The sequence below is a fragment of the Lucilia cuprina genome, chromosome 3, assembly GCF_022045245.1.
Source record: "Lucilia cuprina isolate Lc7/37 chromosome 3, ASM2204524v1, whole genome shotgun sequence".
NCBI classification, from domain to species: Eukaryota; Metazoa; Arthropoda; class Insecta; order Diptera; family Calliphoridae; genus Lucilia; species Lucilia cuprina.
The window spans coordinates 47,171,008-47,195,364 of NC_060951.1; the positions used below are offsets into that span (position 1 = coordinate 47,171,008).

Here is a 24,357-nt window from a genome sequence, read left to right on the forward strand (position 1 = left end):
TAAAATCGGTTCACATTTTCGCATAGCCCCATACAAGTAACCGACCGGAAAATATTTTTAACAGTTATAACTGGTTTAAAAATACCAGTATAACGATGAAACTCTACATAAATAAGTCTTATGAAGATCGGCTCATAATTAACTCTATCCCCCATAAAGGGTCCCTCTTAAGAAAATGTCTTTAACGCTCAGAAATGCGAGTACAGCGATGAAATTCGATATTAACAAGTTATGTATGAGTTAAAATTACTCTACTTACTTTTGTGAGGATCGGACCATTATAATATATAAGGTCCTCTTCAGAAATTTACTTTAACACTAATTACTGGCTCAGAAATAAGAGTACAGCAATAAAATTCAACATAAATAAGTTTTATATAAGCAAAATCTTTTAACTAACTTTTGTAAGAATCAGTCCATTATGTACCCTACACCCATATAAGGTCACATTCAGAAAATTACCTTAACACTTTTTACTGGCTCAGAAATGTGAATACATCCATGAAATTCGGCATAAACAGGTCTTGTATGAGTCAAAATCTATCTACCAACTTCTGCGAGGATCGGTCCATGATTAACCCTACCCCCCACATAAGGTCGACTTCAGAAATTAACTTTAACACTTATTACTGGCTCAGAAATCTATATATTTGTATGGGCCAAAATCAATCTACCAACTTCTGTGAGGATTGGTCTATCCACCGTATAAATGCCCCATCAGCAAATGACTTTACCTATCAGTACTAGCATAGGAATTGGAGTACAAACGATGAAATTCAACATAAACCAATTTTGTTAGGATCAGTCAAAAATTGACTTATCCTCATCAGAAAATGAAATTTACTTCTTTCGATAATAACAAAAGCAAAGTTTATTTATAACGAAGCAATTCTTTTCGGCAATGATGGTGATGGTGGATATATAAGATTCGGCATAGTCCAATATAGGAATCTTACTTATTAATTAATGTTTTCATTAATGTTTAATTGTCTTCTAATGTTTTTATTATAAAACATATAAAATTTTTACAAACAGTGAAATTTTCTGTTGTTTTGTATGGCAACATTGCGATGTTTTATTTTGTACTCAAAAACATCAAAGGGGATTAACATTAGATTAAATTTATTTTTAGATTAACTAATCTGATTATTAATTGGCATTTAATTGTCAACTCAAAAACCCTCTCTAAAAGATTAACTATATTTTAATGAATAGTAAGCTTTTAATCCTTTTTTAATTGAAATATTAAAATTGTTTGGTAAAACTTAAAAACAATAAATTTTTTTTAGCATATTTATGCATTGAAGGTGAAAAAGTGGGGTTTTAAAATGTTATTTATTTATTTGTATGTCTTAAATCTTATTACATGATATTACAATATTTACTACAAGTTGAAAAAAGAAAACATTTTGACTTTAGTTTCTTTTAAGAGTGCTTGTTTCATATAATTAAAAAGTTCGAAAAGTTTTTCTCAATTTAAATGCAATTAAGAATGTAGAAGAAGATTTTCTTAACTCTTATTACTTAATTAAGTGTTTTTTTTTAATTACAAAAAGTAAAAATAAAAAACATGCAAATCTAAACTTCCTGTATGGCTACCATAATACTGAAACATTTTGATGAACAAACATTTTGCTGACGTATGTTTGTTTTTTTGCGTTTAATAAAAAAAAGTGAGCGAAACAGACAGGTTTCTTAATGGCCCTAGAAAAAAAATCACTATTTGACGCCAGTCTTCTTAACTGCAAAATTATACTAAAAGTCACATAATTATTGTACAGAGACGCCAGTTGTATAGTTTTGATCATCATTTGCAGCAAATAAAACAGTTTAATATTGTAAAACAGCTGCCAGTATAGTTCATTTATATATATTACGTTTACTTTCTTATTAAAACAATTTATATTAAACTAGATTAATGTGGTTATAAAGAAAAATAGCTCGAGTCCATTGGTGTTAAATAAGGTATTTGTTATACTTATTAAAAGTTTTATATAAAGATATGTTTAAATTTATATAATAATTTTATGTTATGATTTTCCACTTAAGTTATTTATATCTTTAACCGCTGCTTCAATTACGTTAACCTGCTGTGAAGTGTTATGTCAGAGCCATCATTACTAAGCAATAAAAATAAATAAAAAAAATTGGTTAAATAAACATGTGTGTTTAATTTTTATGTTTCATTTCGTAAATAATAAATCATTATTATTGGAAATATTAAACAAAATATGCTGTCATGCAGTTTTAAAACATTTTTAGTTTATGTTATTTTGTAACCATTGGAGACTTTTGTTAAAATCTATTTCACTGGATGGATTTTTTTTTAAAAAAGATATTTATGTGTTAATATAGAAATGTACAAAAAAGTATGATTTACTGAATAACTTACTTCTCAATGATTACTACTTACCATTTGCATTACATAGAAGCAGTTTTATATTATGTTGTTGACTTTTGATTTTTACAAAAAGAAAATAATATTAGTTTGTTAGTTCGTAGGCTATTTACTAACTCCCTACTTTTAAGCAACCCTGCTAATTACTTATCTCTATTGTCATCACTCTGCTAAAATAGTATTAACAATCACTTTGTTAGTGTTTTTTGTGAAAATTGTGTACACCCTTAAAGATCGATTTAGAATCACTATCTAAATCGATTAGTACATGTCCGTCTGTCCTGCTGGCTGCCCATGTAAACCTTGTGCACAAAATACAGATAGCAATTTTCGAAATATTTTAATAAAATTTGGATCAAACGCGTTATTGGCGCAATAGCGACGAAGTCTATTAAAATGGTTAAAACTATTAAATACTGTAACTGTAAAATACATTTTAAAATTTCAATATTTTTAAAAGTTCTATTTCGAATTTTATAACAAATTAACACAATATAGAGTTGATACGAAAATTTTAAAAATGCGAAAACATGATTTTTGCATATCATTTAATTTTTGCAACATATGTATAAAGGTAATGTTAAGTATGGACAAATAATTTTAATTCAATTTTAATGTTTATATAAATTAAGTTTTAAATGTTTATATAAATTAAATTTTTTAATTTCATAATAATTACCCTTTAAATCTTCCATTATCATATTATTATTTAAAACATATTTTTAGTAATAATTAACCCCCAAAACAAAAACCAAAAAATTCCTTTAAAATTTGTAACTAGTGCATGTAAAATAAAGTTTTTTTTTTACCAAAAATTTTATGTTATAATATGTAAAATAGTGTACAAAAGTAGTATAGTGTAATGTTGCAAGCTTTAACATGAAATCGGCAAAAACAAAAAATCTAAAAAAAAAAAATCAGTTAGAGTGGTACACCTGAACAAGCGAGTATTTGGCTGATACAATACCATGACCAAAATTCGGTCTTGTTTAGGGGTGTCATTTCAACATTTTGAACAAAAACTACAACTATGTAGAGCAGTAGCAGTAATAAAAACCTAAAATAATATATACCAAATAATAACAGCAATGGTAACAAAAAAAAATAATAATTGCAAATTGCATGTTGTTTTGCTAATATTAATAATGGCTAATAGAAAAAAAAAATTAAATTAAAACCCCCGTTTTTGGTAATTAACAAAACATTCCAAATAAAATTACATAAATATATCAACACATCTAATGCAAACAACTGTTAACCAGCATGAATGACATAAATATACATATTTATAAAAAAAATAAACCCCAGCATCCACCCCACCTACTGATCAGTTTCCTTTAACAGTTAGTTAGTTCATTTCTTATGTCCTCTCGCATAAAACACTAACAATGTATTATTTTAAATATATGTATTTATAGTTCTAATCATGCCCTGATATCAACTCCTGATTGTAGTTTTAGTTTCTGAAAACTTATGCCAAAAACTACAACCACAAAAATATCTATGTACGTATAAATATTTGTAGAAGTATAGAGCACTCTTTGTATGCCTTTAAGGCATAATAACCCTGTATCAATTGGCAACAATGAAACCTTTTCTCCATTTATATGAAAATAACCAAAATACTAGTGAAAATATAGGTATTTAGTAACGGCAACTTATTTCGCTCCCATTGCCCTAAGAGTAAAATCACATAAAATATGTATATGTATGTATACATGACGACATTATTTCAGTTTGCGAACGAACAATTGTTGCTATATTTATTCAGGGAAAGCCCCCACGATTAATGATAAAAGATTGTAGACTAGACTATAGACTAGACTATAGACTTGACTATTGACTAGACTATTGACTAGACTATTGACTAGACTATAGACTAGAAAATAAAGTAGACTATAAACTAGACTATAGACTAGACTATAGACTAGACTATAGACTAGACTATAGACTAGACTATAGACTAGACTATAGACTAGACTATAGACTAGACTATAGACTAGACTATAGACTAGACTATAGACTAGACTATAGACTAGACTATAGACTAGACTAGACTATAGACTAGACTATAGACTAGACTATAGACTAGACTATAGACTAGACTATAGACTAGACTATAGACTAGACTAGACTATAGACTAGACTATAGACTAGACTATAGACTAGACTATAGACTAGACTATAGACTAGACTATAGACTAGACTATAGACTAGACTATAGACTAGACTATAGACTAGACTATAGACTAGACTATAAACTAGACTATAGACTAGACTATAGACTACACTATAGACTACACTATAGACTAGACTATATAGACTATATAGACCATAGACTATATAGACCATAGACTATATAGACTATAAGGACTAGACTATAGACTATATATACTACACTATAGACTAGACTATAAACTAGACTATAGACTAGACTATAGACTATACTATAGAATAGACTATAGACTTGACTATAGACTAGACTATAAACTAGACTATAGATTCTAAGAAAATTTAATTTAACTTTAATTATCAATTTAATTAATTAATTAAAAGAAAATATATATTCCAGAATTTTCAAATGATACGAACAGAATGACAAAATCAATATGACCCCATCCCTAATAAAAAATCATATTAAGACCTTTAGCCAAAAACATATTTACTAGACACTGACGGTTACAAGAAACAAATTAATGAAGTGCAAAAAGCATTAAAAAACTAAAACATGGCATCAGCCTGAAAGTAACATACTCATATAAGTATGTAGAAAATGTATCTAAATGTAAATATGTATCTACAACGTTGTTTGTTTATAAACGATAATCAATGAATTTGATAGTCAATAGTATGGATTTGGTATGAGCCAATAGAATAAAAACCAAAACGTATAAAAAACACTAAAAGTAATTAACACTTCCTAAGAAAATAAAAATAAAGGATAATAGATAAAAGGATAAAAAAATATAAAAAAATAATAGAATCTGACAACCACAGAAAATTCTTGGTAATAAATATAAAATTAAACGAGTATGTCTATAAATTGTATATACATACACATGTATATATGTATGTTTGTACATAATGTACATATATAGGTAATCATCAGTTTAATCCTATATGTACGATGTCTAGAGGGCTATAAATTTAAGCACAAGTGTAGCTGACCATGTGTGAATGTATATTAAATTTTGATTTGTGTGTGTGTGTGTCTAAAATTGTGGTTGACAATTACATATATGTTTTTTTTTTCTTATGTTTTTACTGGTGTCAAATTATAAACTGCCGCCCCATAGTGCTTAACAACATGCCAATGAGTCAGCTGTAAATTGTATTTTAATCCAAACAAGAGATAGTAGTGAAAAAAAAACAAAACAAAAGTTTCATTAAACCTCTAAGGAATTTGCAGTAAAATGAACTTAATTTAGTTTCACGTTTTTATTATTTTCTATATGTAGGTACTATGTCGTTTTTCTGACTATTTGTCTTTACCCTCCTCTTTATATTTGATTTTGTTTTTTTTTTCTGTTATTGTTCCGGTTTTTTTTTTTTTTTCTTTCGTAGAAAGCCAATTTCATATTGTACAAGTCTATTGACCACAAAAGTACAATGTCCTAAAATATGAAATACACAATGATATATAAGCGACAAAACACAACTACTACTACTACTTTGTAAAGGTATCTATGTGTATATCAGAGTTGGGAAATTGGTATGTATTACAAGGATTCAACAAACAGACAGACGATATATGGCTAGATCGCCATAGAATCGGATAACCCTTATACCATCAATATTTCGATGTGTTACATAGGTATCAATATACCATATTTTTGATGTTGGATATGAAAACTTGAAAACTTTTGGGTAAATCATTTTAACAAATTTACAGGATAATATAGTATGTTCAATACTATGAAGTTCTATCAATATCGGTAGTAGAACTGGATATATATTAATATACAAAACCTAAATATGTTTTTCAATAAAATTATTGCATTAACCTCACTTCTAGTGTTAAATAAAGATAATAATAAAAAAATAACAGTGTTAAATAAAATAAATAAAGACAACTAAAAATTTATAGTCGCTAGGGATTATGTTAAAAATTTGATATTTTTGAATAATGCCTTAATTACGAAATATTCGAACAACTTGTTTAGAAAAGAAATTTTCTTAGAGGAGGCCAAAAAAATTAAATACATGTATACATAATTTAATTGTGTTATTAGCAGGACAAGGATTTTCATGCACTAAAAAATTAAATATATGCGCCTATGCACTATAAAATGGCAAAATATGCACCAAAAATGTGAAAAATATGCCCAAAAAAATATCTCTTTGTGAAGGTATATGTTAATAGTATTCAGATCTTATTTTTTGACAACAAATATACCGGTTTCTAAAGACTGCTTTATGTCTATAATACCAGTACCAGAAAGCTTGATAGCAATTGTAATAAAATTTGAATAAATGTGTTTTTGTATAAATTATATTTCTTCCAAATGTTATCGTTTGGTAATGTTTTTAAGTGATTTGTGAACGTGAGAGATCAAAATTTCATGAAGATATCTTTTTATATGGACAGACTCAGAAATTGATACTGAATCTATACTTTAAGGACCTATATTTTAGACGTTTTAAAAAATTATGTGAAATTGTATTTCATAGAACCTAGTATTTTGTTGTTAAATCGAAATTTGTTGATATATATTTAAAAAATTTTAAATGTATAAATACCAAATTTGTTGTAAAAATATGAAATACAGAGAAAAATAAAAATTATCCAAAATATACTATAAAAATGTTGGAAATATGCGAAATATGTGTAATTTAAAGCAAAATATGCAATTTATGCATTTTTATCAAAATATGCAAAAATATGCAACAACAATCGATGTCATTTTGTAGCAAATTCTTTGATTCGAAAAGAAAAAGTAATTTTGAGTTACTGACTACAAACATGCATTTGCATAGAAATCCTTGCCCTGGTTATTAGTGTATATAAGTGAATTTTACATTCAAGTCATTTTCATTTATATATAAAACTTTTTGATTGCAAATAAACAAATAAAAATCCAAAACATATATATAAATGATACAATACATACCCGCAATTCACTTCAGAATTAAAAAATAACTTGATCCGAGAATGTTTTAAATGGATATCGCGTAAAAATATTAGAAAATCACATATCGATTAAACTATAATAATCATGCACTACAATTCAACGGAACAAAAAAATTGAATACCAGAGTAATATGTTTAATACACTTTGTTACGGTCCACAATGGAAAACTATTGGTTTTGTTTGTGAGAGAAGAGAAAAATATCAATTATGATATTTTTATTACTTTCTCTTTCATACCAAATCAAAAGTTTTTTTAAAAGTTTCCTTGTGTAGACCAGCACTTTCTTATCCTATGTCCTCTTTTTCCTGATAAAGTAACTATTTTTGATTACATGAATATATTATATAAAGAGGAAATGCTTAGTCACAGAATCAAATTATTGAAGTCAATTTACAACGCTATTAAAATTTACATCCCTGATAACGTATGAACGTATATATAATATTTCACATGTTCTTGTACTGTTTTGGTGTCAGCGCATAAAGGAATTATTGATTTTTTTTGTTGTATTCGTTGCCGTTGTGAGGCAATTTAAACGGCAAAACTTTATATATGCGGTAAGGTCGAATTATATACATTTTAAATTAAAAGTTATCAAAAATTTTAAAAGGATGATTTTTTAGTAGTTAACTTTAATAGATTTTAAATTAAATTTAAAAATATATTTATTGAATCTAATTAATTTGTTTTATTTGGTCAAATTTTGATTTAAGAACAAAATTGATTTATTTTTGGTTATTATGTCCACCATTGAAAAAGATGGTGTAATATTGTTTTTGTCATTCCGTTTGTAACGCAGCGAAATATTCACCTAAGACCCACAAAAGTATATATATTCTGAGATGATCTAGCAATGTCCGTCCATCTGTTGAAATCACGATAGGGACCACACGGGAGGAAATTTTGCTTATTATACCCATCATCAAAAAATGGGGGATTATTGTTTTTGTCATTCTGTTTGTAACACAGTGAAATATTCACCTAATACCCATAAAATAATATACATTCTGAGATGATCTAGCAATGTCCGTGCGTCTGTTGAAATCACGATAGGGACCACACGGGAGGAAATTTTACTTATTGTACCCACCTTCAAAAAAAGATGGGGAATATTGGTTTTGTTATTCCGTTTGTAACACATTTAAATATTAACCTAAGACTCATATAAGTATATATATTCTGATATGATCTAGCAATATCCGTCCGTCTGTTGAAATCACGATAGGGATCGAAACGGGAAGAAATTTTGCATAGCCTGGGTCTATATTTGATTCTACTTTTGGTTTATATAAGAAATCTAAAGTTTGTGTAAGAAATGTCCTATTTTTATAAATTTTATACAAATCTACCGAAAATCAAATTATTCACTCAAAATACTTTAATGAATTTAATGATCCGATATTTCACTTAAAATTTCAGTATTTGTTGATCCAAATTTTCTTCAATTAAAAACTGATTTTCACCAAAAAATTTATTTTTACGATTTTTTTAAATTTTACTTTTCACGATAAAAAATATCAATTTTCTTTAAAAAACAAAATTCTTACTAAAAATTAATTTTTTTGCTTCAAATACAATGTATTCGATTTGATACCAAAAAAAATAATTTTTTCACAAAAATTAGACTATTATATTGATAATTTTTCTAAATTGATTTAGTGATATCCGCCGTCTGTTTTTGTTAAATAAAAAGGCTCAATTTTGAGGATATTGAAAAGAAATTTGGTAGATTATATTCTATTCAGGCCTTTTGCTTGAAATTCGGATAATAAAAAAATTAGCTTGTATGTAGTATATCGGAAGTATCATAACATTAATTTTGGTTTTAAGTAATAAATTAAAGTTACTAAACGGTTAAGTGGAGGCTAATGGACCGGTAAACTTTCAATCTATAATATTAACTAATGTTATAAAAGCATCCACTACATACAAATTATACACAAAATATATAATATCTAAGACTTACTAAATAAGTTTAAAAAGAAAATCTAATTTTTAAAATTACTCTTAACAGTCCCATTGAGTTTCCTATAAAAACATTATGCAAATTTTGAAATCATTTATTTTTAATTTAAAAATTCCTAAGTCCTTCGACCCCAACGTTTAAATTTAAATTTGAAATACCAAAAAAAAAATTTTTTAAATACAATTATTTTACTCTACAATCACAAAATTCCAAACCTCACCCTCTATAATAACAATAATAAAATATTGTAATATTTCTAAAAGCACAATCATAAACAACAATGCTTTTTTTCTTTGTAGCAAAAAAAAATCTTGTTTGTCAAATAATCTAGGAGTGATTACATGCAAATGTCATAATATTCCACATTCGCAATTTAGATTCCTATCACATACATCCAGCCAGTTACAGAGTGTCGTCGTCAGTCAGTCAGTCGTCGGTAACAATAAACAAAGTTCATTATCGACAATTTGATCCTAGTCTAATATACGAAAATTTTACAAAGTAAACAAATGTATAAATGTAAATACAACGTGGTATTTTCAAGAATAAAAAAGTGCTAAATGCAGGTACATACTTTGGATTTTATAGATTGTAAAATATTTACAAAAACCAACCACGTAAATGTTAAAATATATATTCATGCCTGCCACGATAACGAACTAAATTGATAAACGAACACCCCAGCACGCATCAGTATTCTATGTTTATTTTGTAGTTTTAGGCTTTTAACAACAAATATGTACAAAAAGGAAAATAAAGTACATAGAAGACAGAGTAAAAAGAACAAAAAATAAAGTTAGAAAAAATATTCCTATAAACATTCAACATAATATGATTTTATATCATGGTACTCTTGGGGGATGGTTTGTAACAGACACGATTGTTTTTTTCTCTTCTCTTTTTTTGTGAATTTTCTTTTGTGTTTGTGTGTGTGTTATTTTCAAATCGTTTTAAGGAATAGACAGAGAGATATATTGGAGGCCTTGTGTAGATTTTATTTTATTTTCCTACATTGTTGTTTGGCGAAGTTAAATGCTTTTGTTACGCTTTTGTTTTGTTTTACTACGAGAATTTTTCGCTTTTTTATAAATTTTATTTATTGATTTGTTATTATGGTAAAAAGTAGAAATACACACAAACATTTTAACAGCCATATACTCGGAAATTCATTCCAGCAGTTTCAATAGAAATCAATTGGTTCCCTTATACCACTACTTTCCTAACCATCCGGTTTACGAGCATTAATATTTAAAATATCTCTCCAAAGCAGTGTATAGTCTATTCTATAGTCTAGTCTATAGTCTAGTCTATAGTCTAGTCTATAGTCTAGTCTATAGTCTAGTCTATAGTCTAGTCTGTAGTCTAGTCTATAGTCTTGTCTGTAGTAGTCTATAATCTAGTCTATAGTCTAGTATATAGTCTAGTCTATAGTCTAGTCTATAGTCTAGTCTATAGTCTAGTCTATAGTCTGGTCTATAGTCTAGTCTATAGTCTAGTCTATAGTCTGGTCTATAGTCTAGTCTATAGTCTAGTCTATAGTCTAGTCTATAGTCTAGTCTATAGTCTAGTCTATAGTCTAGTCTATAGTCTAGTCTATAGTCTAGTCTATAGTCTAATCTTTAGTCTAGTCTATAGTCTAGTCTTTAGTCTATAGTCTAGTCTTTAGTCTAGTCTATAGTCTAGTCTTTAGTCTAGTCTATAGTCTAGTCTTTAGTCTATAGTCTAGACTTTAGTCTAGTCTATAGTCTAGTAAATAGTCTAGTCTATAGTCTAGTCAATAGTCTAGTCTATAGTCTAGTCTATAGTCTTCTCTATAGTCTAGTCTATAGTCTTGTCTATAGTCCAGTCTATAGTATTGTCTATAGTCCAGTCTATAGTCTAGTCTGTAGTCTAGTCTATAGTCTAGTCTATAGTCTAGTCTATAATGTAGTCTATAGTCTAGTCTATAATCTAGTCTATAGTTAATTCTATATTCTAGTCTACAGTCTAGTCCGAGGATTGATTGTAGTTTGAAACTCCACCACGAACTACAGCGCCGAACACATCGGTGCACACAGACATCATAGCATAAAGGAATTGTTGTTATCATCATGTATTTAACTAGGATGTAGTATTTTAAATGCATGAGGTTGAATACAAGTCTGGATAGATGAATGTATAAAAGAAATAAAATTTGATTTTGGAAAAGAGCCTGAAAGCAGACAACATAAAATTTAACCACTTAGTAACACTCATTCACTCATAAAAAAATAAAAATCGAATAGAAACACCCGCCCTCTCTATTGACAATGATGTCTTTAGTGTAAATTACTCATTCACTCACCCACTCAACTGTTAAAAGTTTTATATTTGTGTGTATGTGTTTGTGTATTAGTACACATACAAATAAATATTCTTGGTTTTAACTGTTTATTACGAGAGTCGTTCGGTAAGAACATGGCTATAGAATTAAGCATATATCCTCTAAATACATAGATTTCAGAATCGAATTGAATTCCATTTTAATTGAAATATTATGTTTATGAGATTGGCCCTTGACGCTAGTAATTGAGATTTTGATCGATATTGAAGTAAATATAACTCCTAAAAAGTAGTGTTATTATTACACCTCCTTCGTTTATATCTTTAAATAACTGGTAAGAATTATTTAAAAAGAAAAGTTTTCTTAACCCTCCCTTCTTTTATTATCTTATCGCATATACAAAACAGATACTGGTAAATATTTAAAGATGAACAAGTATTTCGTTTCTTTTTTGGTTTTCTGAACAATTTTCTTATTTTTTTTCTTCCTAAACGCCGAGGATGAAGAAGGCCAATGTATGTTTAACATCAACCAACCACCTACAACTCCTTTTTATTATTGTTTTTACCACCAAGATGAACTTAAAACTTTATATTATTACTCATGCATATGCGAATGGAAGGCCTTAAAATGAGTTCATTGAACTTTCCACTCTATTTTCCCTCCCCCCACACAATCATATCTTATTGTCATATTGTGTTGCCCTATCAATAGATGCGTAATCATTTTTTATGGTTTATATCGATTGTCTAAACTTTTGTCGTAGCAAACAATTGAAAAAACCAGTTGATTTGATGATGGTGGAGTGTTCTAGTGGTAGTTGAAACAAAAGAGATTTTAGATTATTTAATATACAATATTTTATTTAAACAATGGTTTTATGCAATGAGCCTTAAATTATAGAGATAAGTATATAGAATTATTAGTGTTAAAGAGTTTGAATTGAATGAAAAATAACGGTTTTCAAAATATGAAAATTAAGATTTATGAAATTTAAAATTTAAACTTAATTAACTTAACTCTATAGTTAGGAATATAGTGTATAATTTTGACTTTTTTAATTTATTCTTTATTCCAGTCTAGTCTTTTGTCAAGACTTTAGTCTGGTTTATAGTCTAGTCCTGCGATGGACAGGCTTTATAAAAACTGAACAAAAATTTTACATGTTTTTGTTTTATTTCATAAAAAAGTCTGTATAACTTCAATTTTAACATTTATTATTAATATTTTCTCTTAAAATTTATTTACTTTTTACTAAAAAAAAGTTTTATATGTTTATTTAATTAATTTTATATTGTATATTTTTAAATTTGAACAAATTGAGAGTTTTTAATTATTTTTTTATAACATACAAACATAATATATATTGAAAATCTTAAATATTTTCAAAGTTTTTATTTAAGAACATATTGATCATTGACGTCTTTGAAATATTAAACTTTTTTGTTCTCCGGAACATAGAAAATAGTATTTAATTCGAAACAAAATATCTTTATATTAAGGATAGTCATAAAAATACCTTCAATAATTTTTTAAAATAAGCACTTTTATGAATTTTATGTAAATCAAAATTTTACCTAAATATATTTCCAGTTTCAAATTTAAGCAAACAATTCCTTCTAAGAATTAAAAAATTTGTTTGATTATACATTAGTAGCCTAAAGTGAATACCATTAATATCAATATATGTATGTACGAGTGTATATTCAAGTAGGTGTGTTTTACCTTTGTTTTTGTTAAATTTCTTTTTAGCCAACAACTTTCTTTGAGAAATTTTCTCACATTTCAATTCATCTTCTTGTTTTTTTCTTTATTTCAACAAAGCTGACTTAAACATATAGAAATCCTTATATTATGTACTATTTCATGAAAAGTCTTTGATGCTTTGAAAATTTTTCTTTTTTTTTTGCATCTTAATTAAATACTCTTACTTTTTATTAACAACAAAGTCTGCAAAACAAAGTACTATACGCCAACCCGGCAAACAAAAAATGTTTAACTCTTATTAAGAATTCTTGCAATTGAAACCTAATGTACACAGAAAAAACTGAAAATGTGTTTTAATTATCAAAATAATTGTATCAAGCAAGTTTTGCACCTATAACCAAAATGATGATATCAATTACCAAATTTGTAAAAAAATAAAAATATATATTTTTTTCCAAATAACGAATTAATCAGTACAATTAATGTCAATAATTGAGACAAGATTTAACATTGATTAATTCATTTATTGTATAAATTAAATATTTAATAAATAAAAAATTGATTTTTTATTAATTTATTAATCAAATAAATTAAACTGTTTGATAGAAAAATTTTTAAAATTCAATTAAGAAGGTGATTAAAACAATCAAATAATTAATCGATTACACACAACGTTAAAGGAATACTAGACCTTTAACAATGCGTTCAGCATTTACAAAAATTTACACTTTATTTTCACAACTGAACATATAAAAAAGTGTTTTATAAATTGTAAAGAAACTTGAATATTATATACCCAAAATTTAATTGACTATTTAAGAATTATAAATATTCCTAGCATAAAAATTCTAAATTAAATATTAAAAATAAATCTAAAATAGAAAAGAAGGCCAGAAAAATTTTTTCAATCAATTAAAAAATTAATTGAATTAATTAAAAATTTAATCAACATTAATTAACTTAAGTTTCAAACAGTTTCAAAAAACGAGATAATTAAGACAAATAAAAATTTGTTTAAATAAAAAACAAAGAAAATTAAAACATGTTAATTGAAAATAAACTACCGATAATTTTTTCTGTGTAATCAAAACCTTAATAATTTTAAAGCAGATATTTTCAAAAGTTTATGTATATTAAAGCCTTGATTTTTTTTAAACTTTTATACTAAAGTTTGTTGGACATTAAGTCATTTATCACAATGTAAGCGTGTGTATTTCTATGGAGTATTATAATTTCTAATTAACCTCACTTTTCCATTCTCTCCTCTAAACCCAAAAAATACAGTGTTAATTAAATCTTTTGTGTTTTTAAAATGTTTATACTTTTACAAAGAAAATCAAATGGTTTCTTAAGAAAATTACAAGATATTAAGAGTGTTAAAATAATATTTTTTTTTGTATGTATAAATATTGTTTAATTTTTATCCTTTGAAAACCAAACATTACAAAACTATAAAAAAAACACTTATTTCGAACACTTGACTCTCATTAAATTCCAAACAATTTAAAAAATTTTTCTCAAGTTTTTCTTTCTTTTTTTTTTTTTGTTTTCCTGTAAAATGCCATGCGAAATAAATCATAAAAACACAGCAAAATTTCCTTGAGTTTTCTTCCTTCTTTTCAATTTTTATTTATTTTCCTTTTTTTAACGAAACGGGAGTACACTTAAAAGCAACAGGAGTTTATATTTATAAATGCAGTTGGCAATAAAAGACAGACGGATGGGCGGACAGACAGATATTTACAAGGAAATAGAAAGAAGGCAAAATGAATTGGCCTTTAAAGTCATAAATGTTTGCAAATATCTAGAGCACTAAATGATGTTTGACATTTTTATATGAGCACAATTTTTCTACTAAATTTTCCTTCAAATGTTAAATATTAAGAATAATAGGTTTTAGAAAAAAATAAAAGTGAAAATAGTGTTACTATTTTAATTTAATTGAAAGTGATAATAAAAAAGCTTTATTGCCCTTTATTTAACTAGAATCTAAAATATTAAAGATAAAGAAAATATTTTTTTTTTTCTAAAATATCTTCAAAATAATTTATTAATTCAATGAAATTTGTAATTAAAATTTCTGTTGCTTTAAATTAATGTTATATTAAAGCTTTTGAGTTTCAATGCCAAATAAATTAAAATTTGTATATTAAAATGAAAATTACAAAATTATATTTGTAAAACATTTGCATACTTATTCGTTTCACTTACAAATAAAATTATAATTTACACATTACTTCTGCCTCAAAAAAAATTTTTTTGAATTAAATAATATACATATTGCACATTTTAAGTTAAGCACAACTCTCATTGCCATAAAGTTGTTTCTTTATTCTACCATTTTTATCTCAATGACAAATAATGTGATGCATTTTATGAATAATTAAATTATACTTAATAGAAGAATTAAAATAATTTCCTTCGCAAGCATCTTACACACGTGAAAAGTTTTGTCGAAGAATATATTATAATTTTAAACAATCACAGCATATTTCACTCACTCCTAGTCGTCATTTATGTTATTATAGTCATCATCGTAGGAGAGTATCACGAGTGCTGTAAAGGATGAAAATTCTTCATCCAATACGATTAAGAGCAATTAAAATTTAGATCCTTTGGGTTTCATTTCAACATTTTACGAGTAGAGTTTATGAGTAACATATGTATGTATGAATATAAGAACGAGAACATAAATGCTTTCTGTTAAAAATTCAAATTTAATTTTCATATTTTTGGAAGACACATACACCCAATTTCTCATATGAACACATAGGAAAAAGACTCGTACGAAATGTAGAACACAATTATAACGAAACAAACATATTTTAGAGTGTGATGAAATATGTATAAATATAAATGATAATGTCATGAATAAAAACCCTGCAGCCTAAAGCGTTAATTCCATTTAATTACTCCATGGATAGATAGATAGATAGATAGATAGATAGATAGATAGATAGATAGATAGATAGATAGATAGATAGATAGATAGATAGATAGATAGATAGATAGATAGATAGATAGATAGATAGATAGATAGATAGATAGATAGATAGATAGATAGATAGATAGATAGATAGATAGATAGATAGATAGATAGATAGATAGATAGATAGATAGATAGATAGATAGATAGATAGATAGATAGATAGATAGATAGATAGATAGATCTTCGCAATAAAGTTTGAAATGATGCAGGGTTTGTAGGATGGAATACATACAAACTCGAATGTACATACATATCTACATAAGTATATCGTATGTGTAACATTCCGTATTGGAATGAGAAAACATAATAGACACACTGCTGTTGTAACAGTTTAAATCTATGTATGAAATGGTCTGAAACCCGCACCCTTCTCCGCATTTGTCATTAAATTTTGCTTTTACACATATTCACACATACCAAAGATTTGTATGTATCATCATTTTACGTACACAAATGTGTAATTGTAAACATCATACATTTGAATTTGGCAATAACAGTTACATATTACAAAGAGTTTAACCTTTTAAATGCCAATTTAATGCTGTTTGACTTTTTAACTGCATTAAATACAGTTTAAACTGATTACAATGGATTGTATTTGAACTTATCGATGTTGACGGGATTTGTTTGATTTGAAAACGTTTTATTTGTCATTTATTTCCGACGATATTATAAGGATGCCTAATACTCTATAATGTTGCTCAATTTTTCACATAATTAAGTGAAGTATGGGAAAAAATTTCAGCGAATACCTATACTGCAAAAGTAAGTTTTTGCTTAAATATGGGCAATATTTTCACATAGATTTTGGGATTGGTGATAAATACTTAAAACGGATAAATATTTTCCGGTAGTTAATTAATTCAAATCATTTCGTTTAATGAATTATTGATATACAAAAATTTCAGTTTTTGCCAAAAACCTTTATTTAAAAAATCAGCATTTTACCTTAAATTACTAATTGTAGTTTTACATTTGAATAAAAATAAATAAATTTTAATAAATAATTGAAAATTTTTTTCTGAAAAAAAACACATTGGATAGGTCATCATTTCCTCAAACACCTTTGTATTACTTTTAAAGCTCTTAATTCCCATTACATTCCAAATTTATTCATTTGTATTAAAATGAGTTTGCAATATGCCTAATTTTATAAACCCATTTAAGGCATTTTCGGCTTAATTAGGATTATTTTCGTAAAATATTTCTGTACTCGTAAAATTTAAAATATATACTCAATTAAGCTTAAAACATATCCTACAAACTAAATTTAATGAAAGACTCTTAAAAAAAATTCTGTTCACAAAGAGCCATTGAAATTTGCATACATTTAAACATATTCGAATTAAATTTAAATAAATTTTACATATAAAATTTAAATTCAATGTAAATTCATTCCACTTAAAATCATCATCATTATTCCTCTCATGTGGGTGATTTTAATTTTATATGTAAAAAGTGTCTTTTGTATGAAAATTGTAGAATAACTTTTTGACATTTTTTTTATTGCTGTAAAACAAAATCAAGGTATTAAATGTTACATATCTAAAGGACTAAAAGGACACAATCACATAGCCGTTTGTAAATCATGAGTGAGAGAATGTTTGCTAAATGTGTGTGTATGTAGTTTTAAAAATTCGTGTATTTTATAAATTGCTGCATTTTATGCGATATTTGTTTTTTTTATTGTTGTAGCGCTATAAACGTTTATCATTTAACTACCTTTATTTAAATTGAGGGTTCTTAATGTGTTTTATTTTTGTTGTAATGACATAATTTATAACAAATGTCAAAAAATAATTTTTTCTTGTCGCCTAAATTTATACTAAGTTTTGAACGGTTAAAAATAGGGACCTAAAATTTTGGGATATCTTTATATACACACACACAATCTCAGAATTTGAAATTGTCAACCATTAAATTTATATTAAATTAGACATATAAATAGATGGAAAAATGAAAAGATGTGTATCAGTAAAGATGATAAATTAAAAAATGCACATTAAAATAATTTATTAAAAAATTAATTGCCTTACAAGCTATGCTAGCTCAAGGCTACAAATAAAACATAAATACTTTAAAATGTCTCAGGTTTCATTAAATAAATATCTAATGTATTAAATATCAATAATAATATAATTACAATTTTGTTTTGGAATGAAACTTATAAAGCTTAAAAATATTGTTTAGAATTAACTGAACATTTGAATTTCGAATCTATTACAAAATTTCTAATATTTTATACTTTTGTTTTTTTTTTTTGTACAGTTAATTGACTTCAATAATGGTCAGCACAACATTGACGACAATTGCTGCTGGAAAAACAACTAGTGGCATTAATAATTTGCATTCATCGACAGCAACCTCATCAACATCACCTGAAAATTACACCACAATTGAAACCACAAATCGTGCACATTATCAACCGAGATCAAACTCCTCTTCATCATCGTCGCAACATCAACAGCAACATGTTTCATCATCATTAGCATCGCCAACAGCTACAGCAACAACACAAAATAATAGTTTTTATTATAGTCGGGGAGCACATACCAATGAAGTCAAAACAGCCATAAATGGTAACGATAATCTTAACGATTCAACTGAATTTAACCACAACGCTAAATACTATCAAAGAGAACAAATTCAACAACAACAGCAGCAACAACTGCTAAGAGAGCAGCAACAGCAAAAATATTTTAACGGCAAAACGACAAATGGCGAAACCACAAAACACGAGACCACTACCACATCAGCAACAACAACAGCAGTAAATTTGTCACAGGCCTTACTCTCACCCTCACCTCCCATTAAAGATCAAATATCATTGTTGTTTCCCAAGTGTAGACCAAAAACCGCCAATAACAATTCCAGCTTAGAATCGTCACCCACAGATGGAAATTCAAACGTGACGAGAGAAGATCTTACAATTCGTTCAAATAGTAATTTAAAGTTGAATCATAAACAACAAAACGGTGAAATAGAAAATCAAGATTTGCAACAGCAAAATAAACTAAATACAAACAACCATTATTATAGAAGTGTAAATATAATTACGCAATCTCCTCCTCCCCACTCGGTGTCTTCAATATCTTCGGAATCTTTGTCGTCGGTGACACCTAGAATTTCAACAAATCCTTTTCTCTGCTCCACTTTGCTAGCGACAGAAGAAACTGAAGAAAATAACAAACGCAGAGATTTGAAACATCAGCCAACTTCGGAAGATAGCCGTAAGGTTACAGAGCCAGGGACCGAAGAAGAAGAATTACCAGTGCCTAATTACGCACCTTTTTACTATCACACCTCCAACACTACTACTAGTCCGCCAACCAAAGACTTGCGTAAACATAACGAAGACTTAAGGGAAAGATCTACTATTACTACCAGTCCCCCTGCAAAGGAACTACTACGTAAACATAACGAAGAGCAACGTGAGAGACAAATTAACGAAATGCCACGTAAACGTTCTCAGTATGAGCGTTATCATCACATACAAGCGGTTAATGGTCAAAACTATTCCCGAGAGGAAAAGCCCTACAATCATCTAAATCATGCGGAGATTTTAAATGCTGTGCAACAACATCAACGTAATGTTGAGCATCAACAGCAGCAACAACAGCATCATCATTCTCAGCAGAATGGCCATCAGTCTTCAAATCAAAATCCTTTTGTTAAGGATAATTACTGGGAAACGAGACAGAATACTACACCAACTTCGACTGTCTTAAATTCTCCAGACTATAGTGGCAATAATGGTTCAATAGAAATAGAAACACGTTCCCATAACAGACGCTCGATATATCAACAGCAACAACAACATCAGCAACAGCCGACGCCAGAGCTACACTTATCACAGCAACAATCCCAACAGCAATCAGCTTATATAGGTAGACAACAGCCTCCAGTAACATCACACCACATAAGACTAGGACGTAGTCCAAATAGTGATGCTACATATCAAGACACAAACACAACCACCAACAATACAACAGCAGCTAATACCACACAAAAACGTAACAACTATAATGCGCAACAGCAACAACAACAACATAACCCACAGAAATCCAATCCTTGCTCTGAAGGCCTAACGCCCCTAGCAGCCCAATATCTTTATGGTAGCAAAACTTCACTACAGGAATCATCGTTAAATCATCAAAACGATTGGCCCGAAAAGAGAGATATGCTACACGATCGTTCCGAACGTTGTTTGGCACGAGAACGCGATCGTGAACGTGAGTTGAGAGAACAGCGTAGTAAGACAATAAATGTAGAACGTGAACGTGATCGTTACATTAATGCCGCCTTAGTAAGGGAATCGGTGGGTGAACAGACAACAAATAATGCAATTGAAATACGAGATAGACGTGAACGTCATTCGTATTCAGCACAGCAACAGCAGCAACATCATAATTTAGCACAGAAATATCAACAACAGCATAAATCGGGTCAGCAGTATCAACATCATTCAACAAAATCACATCAACAGCAACATAATCAATCTCAACGTCAATTGAACGATGAACGTTTAGGTGGCAACAATGATGTGATATATGACGATATGGCAGAAAGTTGGCAAAGTAAGTAGATCGCTGTTTTTTTAACATTAGCCTTTCTTGGTTTAGATCTTCTTTACATTTAAAATATCTTTAGACTTGTAGTGTTATTAAGTTCTATTGATGCCATTTGATTTTAAATCGAATTAATGATAATATGAATCGGGGTTACTTTTAGTATTTTTACTGACAAGATTTAAATGTCTATTTAAATATCTTCCCTTAATATAATAAGCTACTTTTATGGCAACAGAGAATAATTTTTATTGAATTTAAAAAGTACTTTTTGTATTTGTTGAACATTTAATCCTTAGTATTTTTTATTGATCCGTATTACAACACTTTTCTATTAACATTTATTCATGTATAAAATATTTGTTTTACTGCTGTATTTAGTTGATATACAGCAAAAACTGGGTACTGTACATACCCAACAACATACTTTTCAGTACGAGCTACTACCGTCTGCATTACCTTTATGTAGTATTTCTAATCTGATATATAAGTACTTATTTTCGACTGATTCGTATTGTCTCGTATTAAGCTAGCGTGTTTAAAACATACTTAAGTCCTTAACTGTAAGCATTTGCCTCCAATATTACCACTGTGGTAAAATAAGGAGTTTAAATACCAATGATTGAGAAATGATTTATTAGCTTTCAATGTTAGTTTTTGCTGGGTATATGTTGTGTAAAGACAAATAAAACAACAAGCTGTATGCAATGTATAGACGTGTACATAATAAATTGATTGCCGTCTGTGTTTGATAAATATATAATGGATATGATAAAAATTCTAAAGTGACCAGATTCAATTTTACATAATGGATTAGTTCACACTTATAAAATCGTGATATATTATATCATTATTTGACAGATTAATAATTCATATCGCACACTCAGTTAAAAAGTGACCTTACTCAACAAACAAAAGTCAGGAATGGGTACAATTTTGTTGCAAATTTTTAACCTTTAAGAAATGTAGCGATGTTTGTAACATCAACATCCTTAAAGTATACCAATTGGCTCAAAATCACCTTCTGCGATTCACACTAATTGACAGCAAAAAATAAAATTTGTGTTCCCATAAAGTGAGTTTTATGTGAAGATCTTTAAAAATTTAGCCGAATATTAAATATTGACAGAACCAAAAGGCTTTCCGGAAAAATCAAACTACCTTCATAGATCCAAGTTAAGAATCGCTACACAAACATAACATATGAATGTCAGTATTCAATTCGTACAAATAGTGAGTATTATGTGCAAATTACCCAAAAACTACACAAAAAATAGCCAAGATAATGTTGCAGTTAATTGATAAAAATAATATCACTGATGTAAAGCCCTTACCTATTTTAATTATGTTGAAATATTAAATGAATACCAAGTCATTATCTGACGGCTGTCAATCTTCAAATTATATTCTCTTTGTTAAATAATAATTACCGGGAAAAGAGCGGATATATTTTTCTAGAAAAAGAATCAGAATTTTGAATTTCTATGGTGTGATGTAGTAGTAATCTGTAGGCACACATGGTCACAGTATTACAATTATTTACACATTATAATTTTCTTGATATATTGATTACCATTTAACTAACATTCTAAACCTTTTATTTTCCTAGTGATTTATATTTCAAGCTAAATATGAATACCTTACACCGCTACTGATTATTTTCTATACACTTGTACAGATATTTGTAACATTTCAAGCAAATCAGTTTTATATACCCTACACCACTATAGCGGGGAGGGTATATTGGGTTTGTGCTGATGTTTGTAACGCACCATAATATTAGTCCTATTCCCACCTTAAATTAAACCAATCGGCTCAGAATCATTTTCTCATGATCTCCTATTGTCCCAGGGACGAACCCTATTGAAAATGGTTAAGATCGGTCCATTATTTCACCTAGCCCCCATACAACCGTACCTCCGAATAGGGCTTCTAATCAAACTACAGGTCGCAATTTTGGAGAAAATTCAATGAAATTTAGCACAAGATCTTCTATTATACCGTAGACGAATAACCAATTTTAAATGAAACAAGTATGAATGTATAGTCGGGCGTAGGTATTGGGTATTATTTAAAAAAATAAAGCATTTGGTTTGTTTTTTTAACTTTATTTTGGAATATTTTTTCTTTTTTTTTTGCAAAAAAAGATATTTTTTAAGAGGGCTCAAAGGGGAGTAGGGTAAAATATGATCCTATCCTTAAAAATGTTGGTAGGGGGAAGACTCTTCGTCAATATTATTTATGTAGAATTTAAAAGTGTTATTAGTGTTTGTAAGTGAATTTTTACCTTTAAGTAATTTTCTGAAGGGGAGTTTGTATGGGGGATAGGGTCAAATGAAGCCCGATCATTACAAAAATCGGTAGTGTCGTTTAAAGTTCTATAAAACTAAGTTTTGTCGACGTTTGTTAACATAATAGATCATTTAAATTAATTATAAGCCAAAAAGCCCTATTTGGGGGGTACGGTTGTATGAGGGCTAGTCGAAATAATCGATTTTATAGTCGATTTTAACAATAGGCTTCGTCCTTGGGCCAAGAGAAGCGTGTGTGCCAAATTTCAGCCAGCCAGACGGACGGACCGACATAGCTCAATCGACTCATAAAATGATTCTATGCCGATTAATATAGGATGAATATTTTTGTATGTTACAAACATCAGCACAAACCCAATATACCCTCCCCACTAAAGTGGTGTAGGGTATAAAAATGTCTTACTTGATCGAATTATTCATGATCAACATAAATTATCAACATAAGCTCATTATTACATTAAAGAAATTGTGCGATCTTAAACAAGTCTACTATGTGTTTTGTTTATTTTCAAATTCGATACTATTATCAATCTATAATTATAATAAAGATTTATATAGTCGTTCTTTACTCAAACCTATTTTTCCATACACATTTGTCAATCTGCATTTGATGTCCCATAGTTAAAACACTCTGCAACATTTAATCTAAGTACGTGTATAGTATGATGGGTAATTGAATTGCGATGTTAAGGCAATGAAGTAGAACTTTGAATAATAATAAAAACACAACATCGTACTTATGTGTTATTAAATTAATATCAATGTGGCAGATAATTAAAGTAAATTTTAATCTTTTTTCTAAAACACAATTTTACAAATAAAAATAAGAAACAAATATACATATTGTAACAGCATTTAAATTATTTAATTGAAATTTAAAATAATTGAATTACAATTTGTATTGAATTAATACTTTAACAAATATGTTTAAATAACACATACATATATTTATATGTATGTAAATACTTACATATATTAACAT

The 24,357-nt window shown here is 27.9% G+C and overlaps 1 protein-coding gene across 7 annotated transcripts in view; it reads left to right on the plus strand.

The window, feature by feature from the left end:
* The window catches only part of LOC111686740 (probable serine/threonine-protein kinase DDB_G0282963), a 181,674-nt gene that overhangs the window by 143,772 nt on the left and 13,545 nt on the right, over nt 1-24,357 (plus strand). For all 7 annotated transcript variants that reach the window (XM_046945619.1, XM_046945618.1, XM_046945623.1 and 4 more), the window contains one exon: nt 18,764-21,072. In XM_046945619.1, the coding sequence (XP_046801575.1) occupies nt 18,780-21,072 (2,293 nt within the window). In that variant the 5' untranslated portion in view covers nt 18,764-18,779. The remainder of the gene's footprint in view (nt 1-18,763; nt 21,073-24,357) is intronic.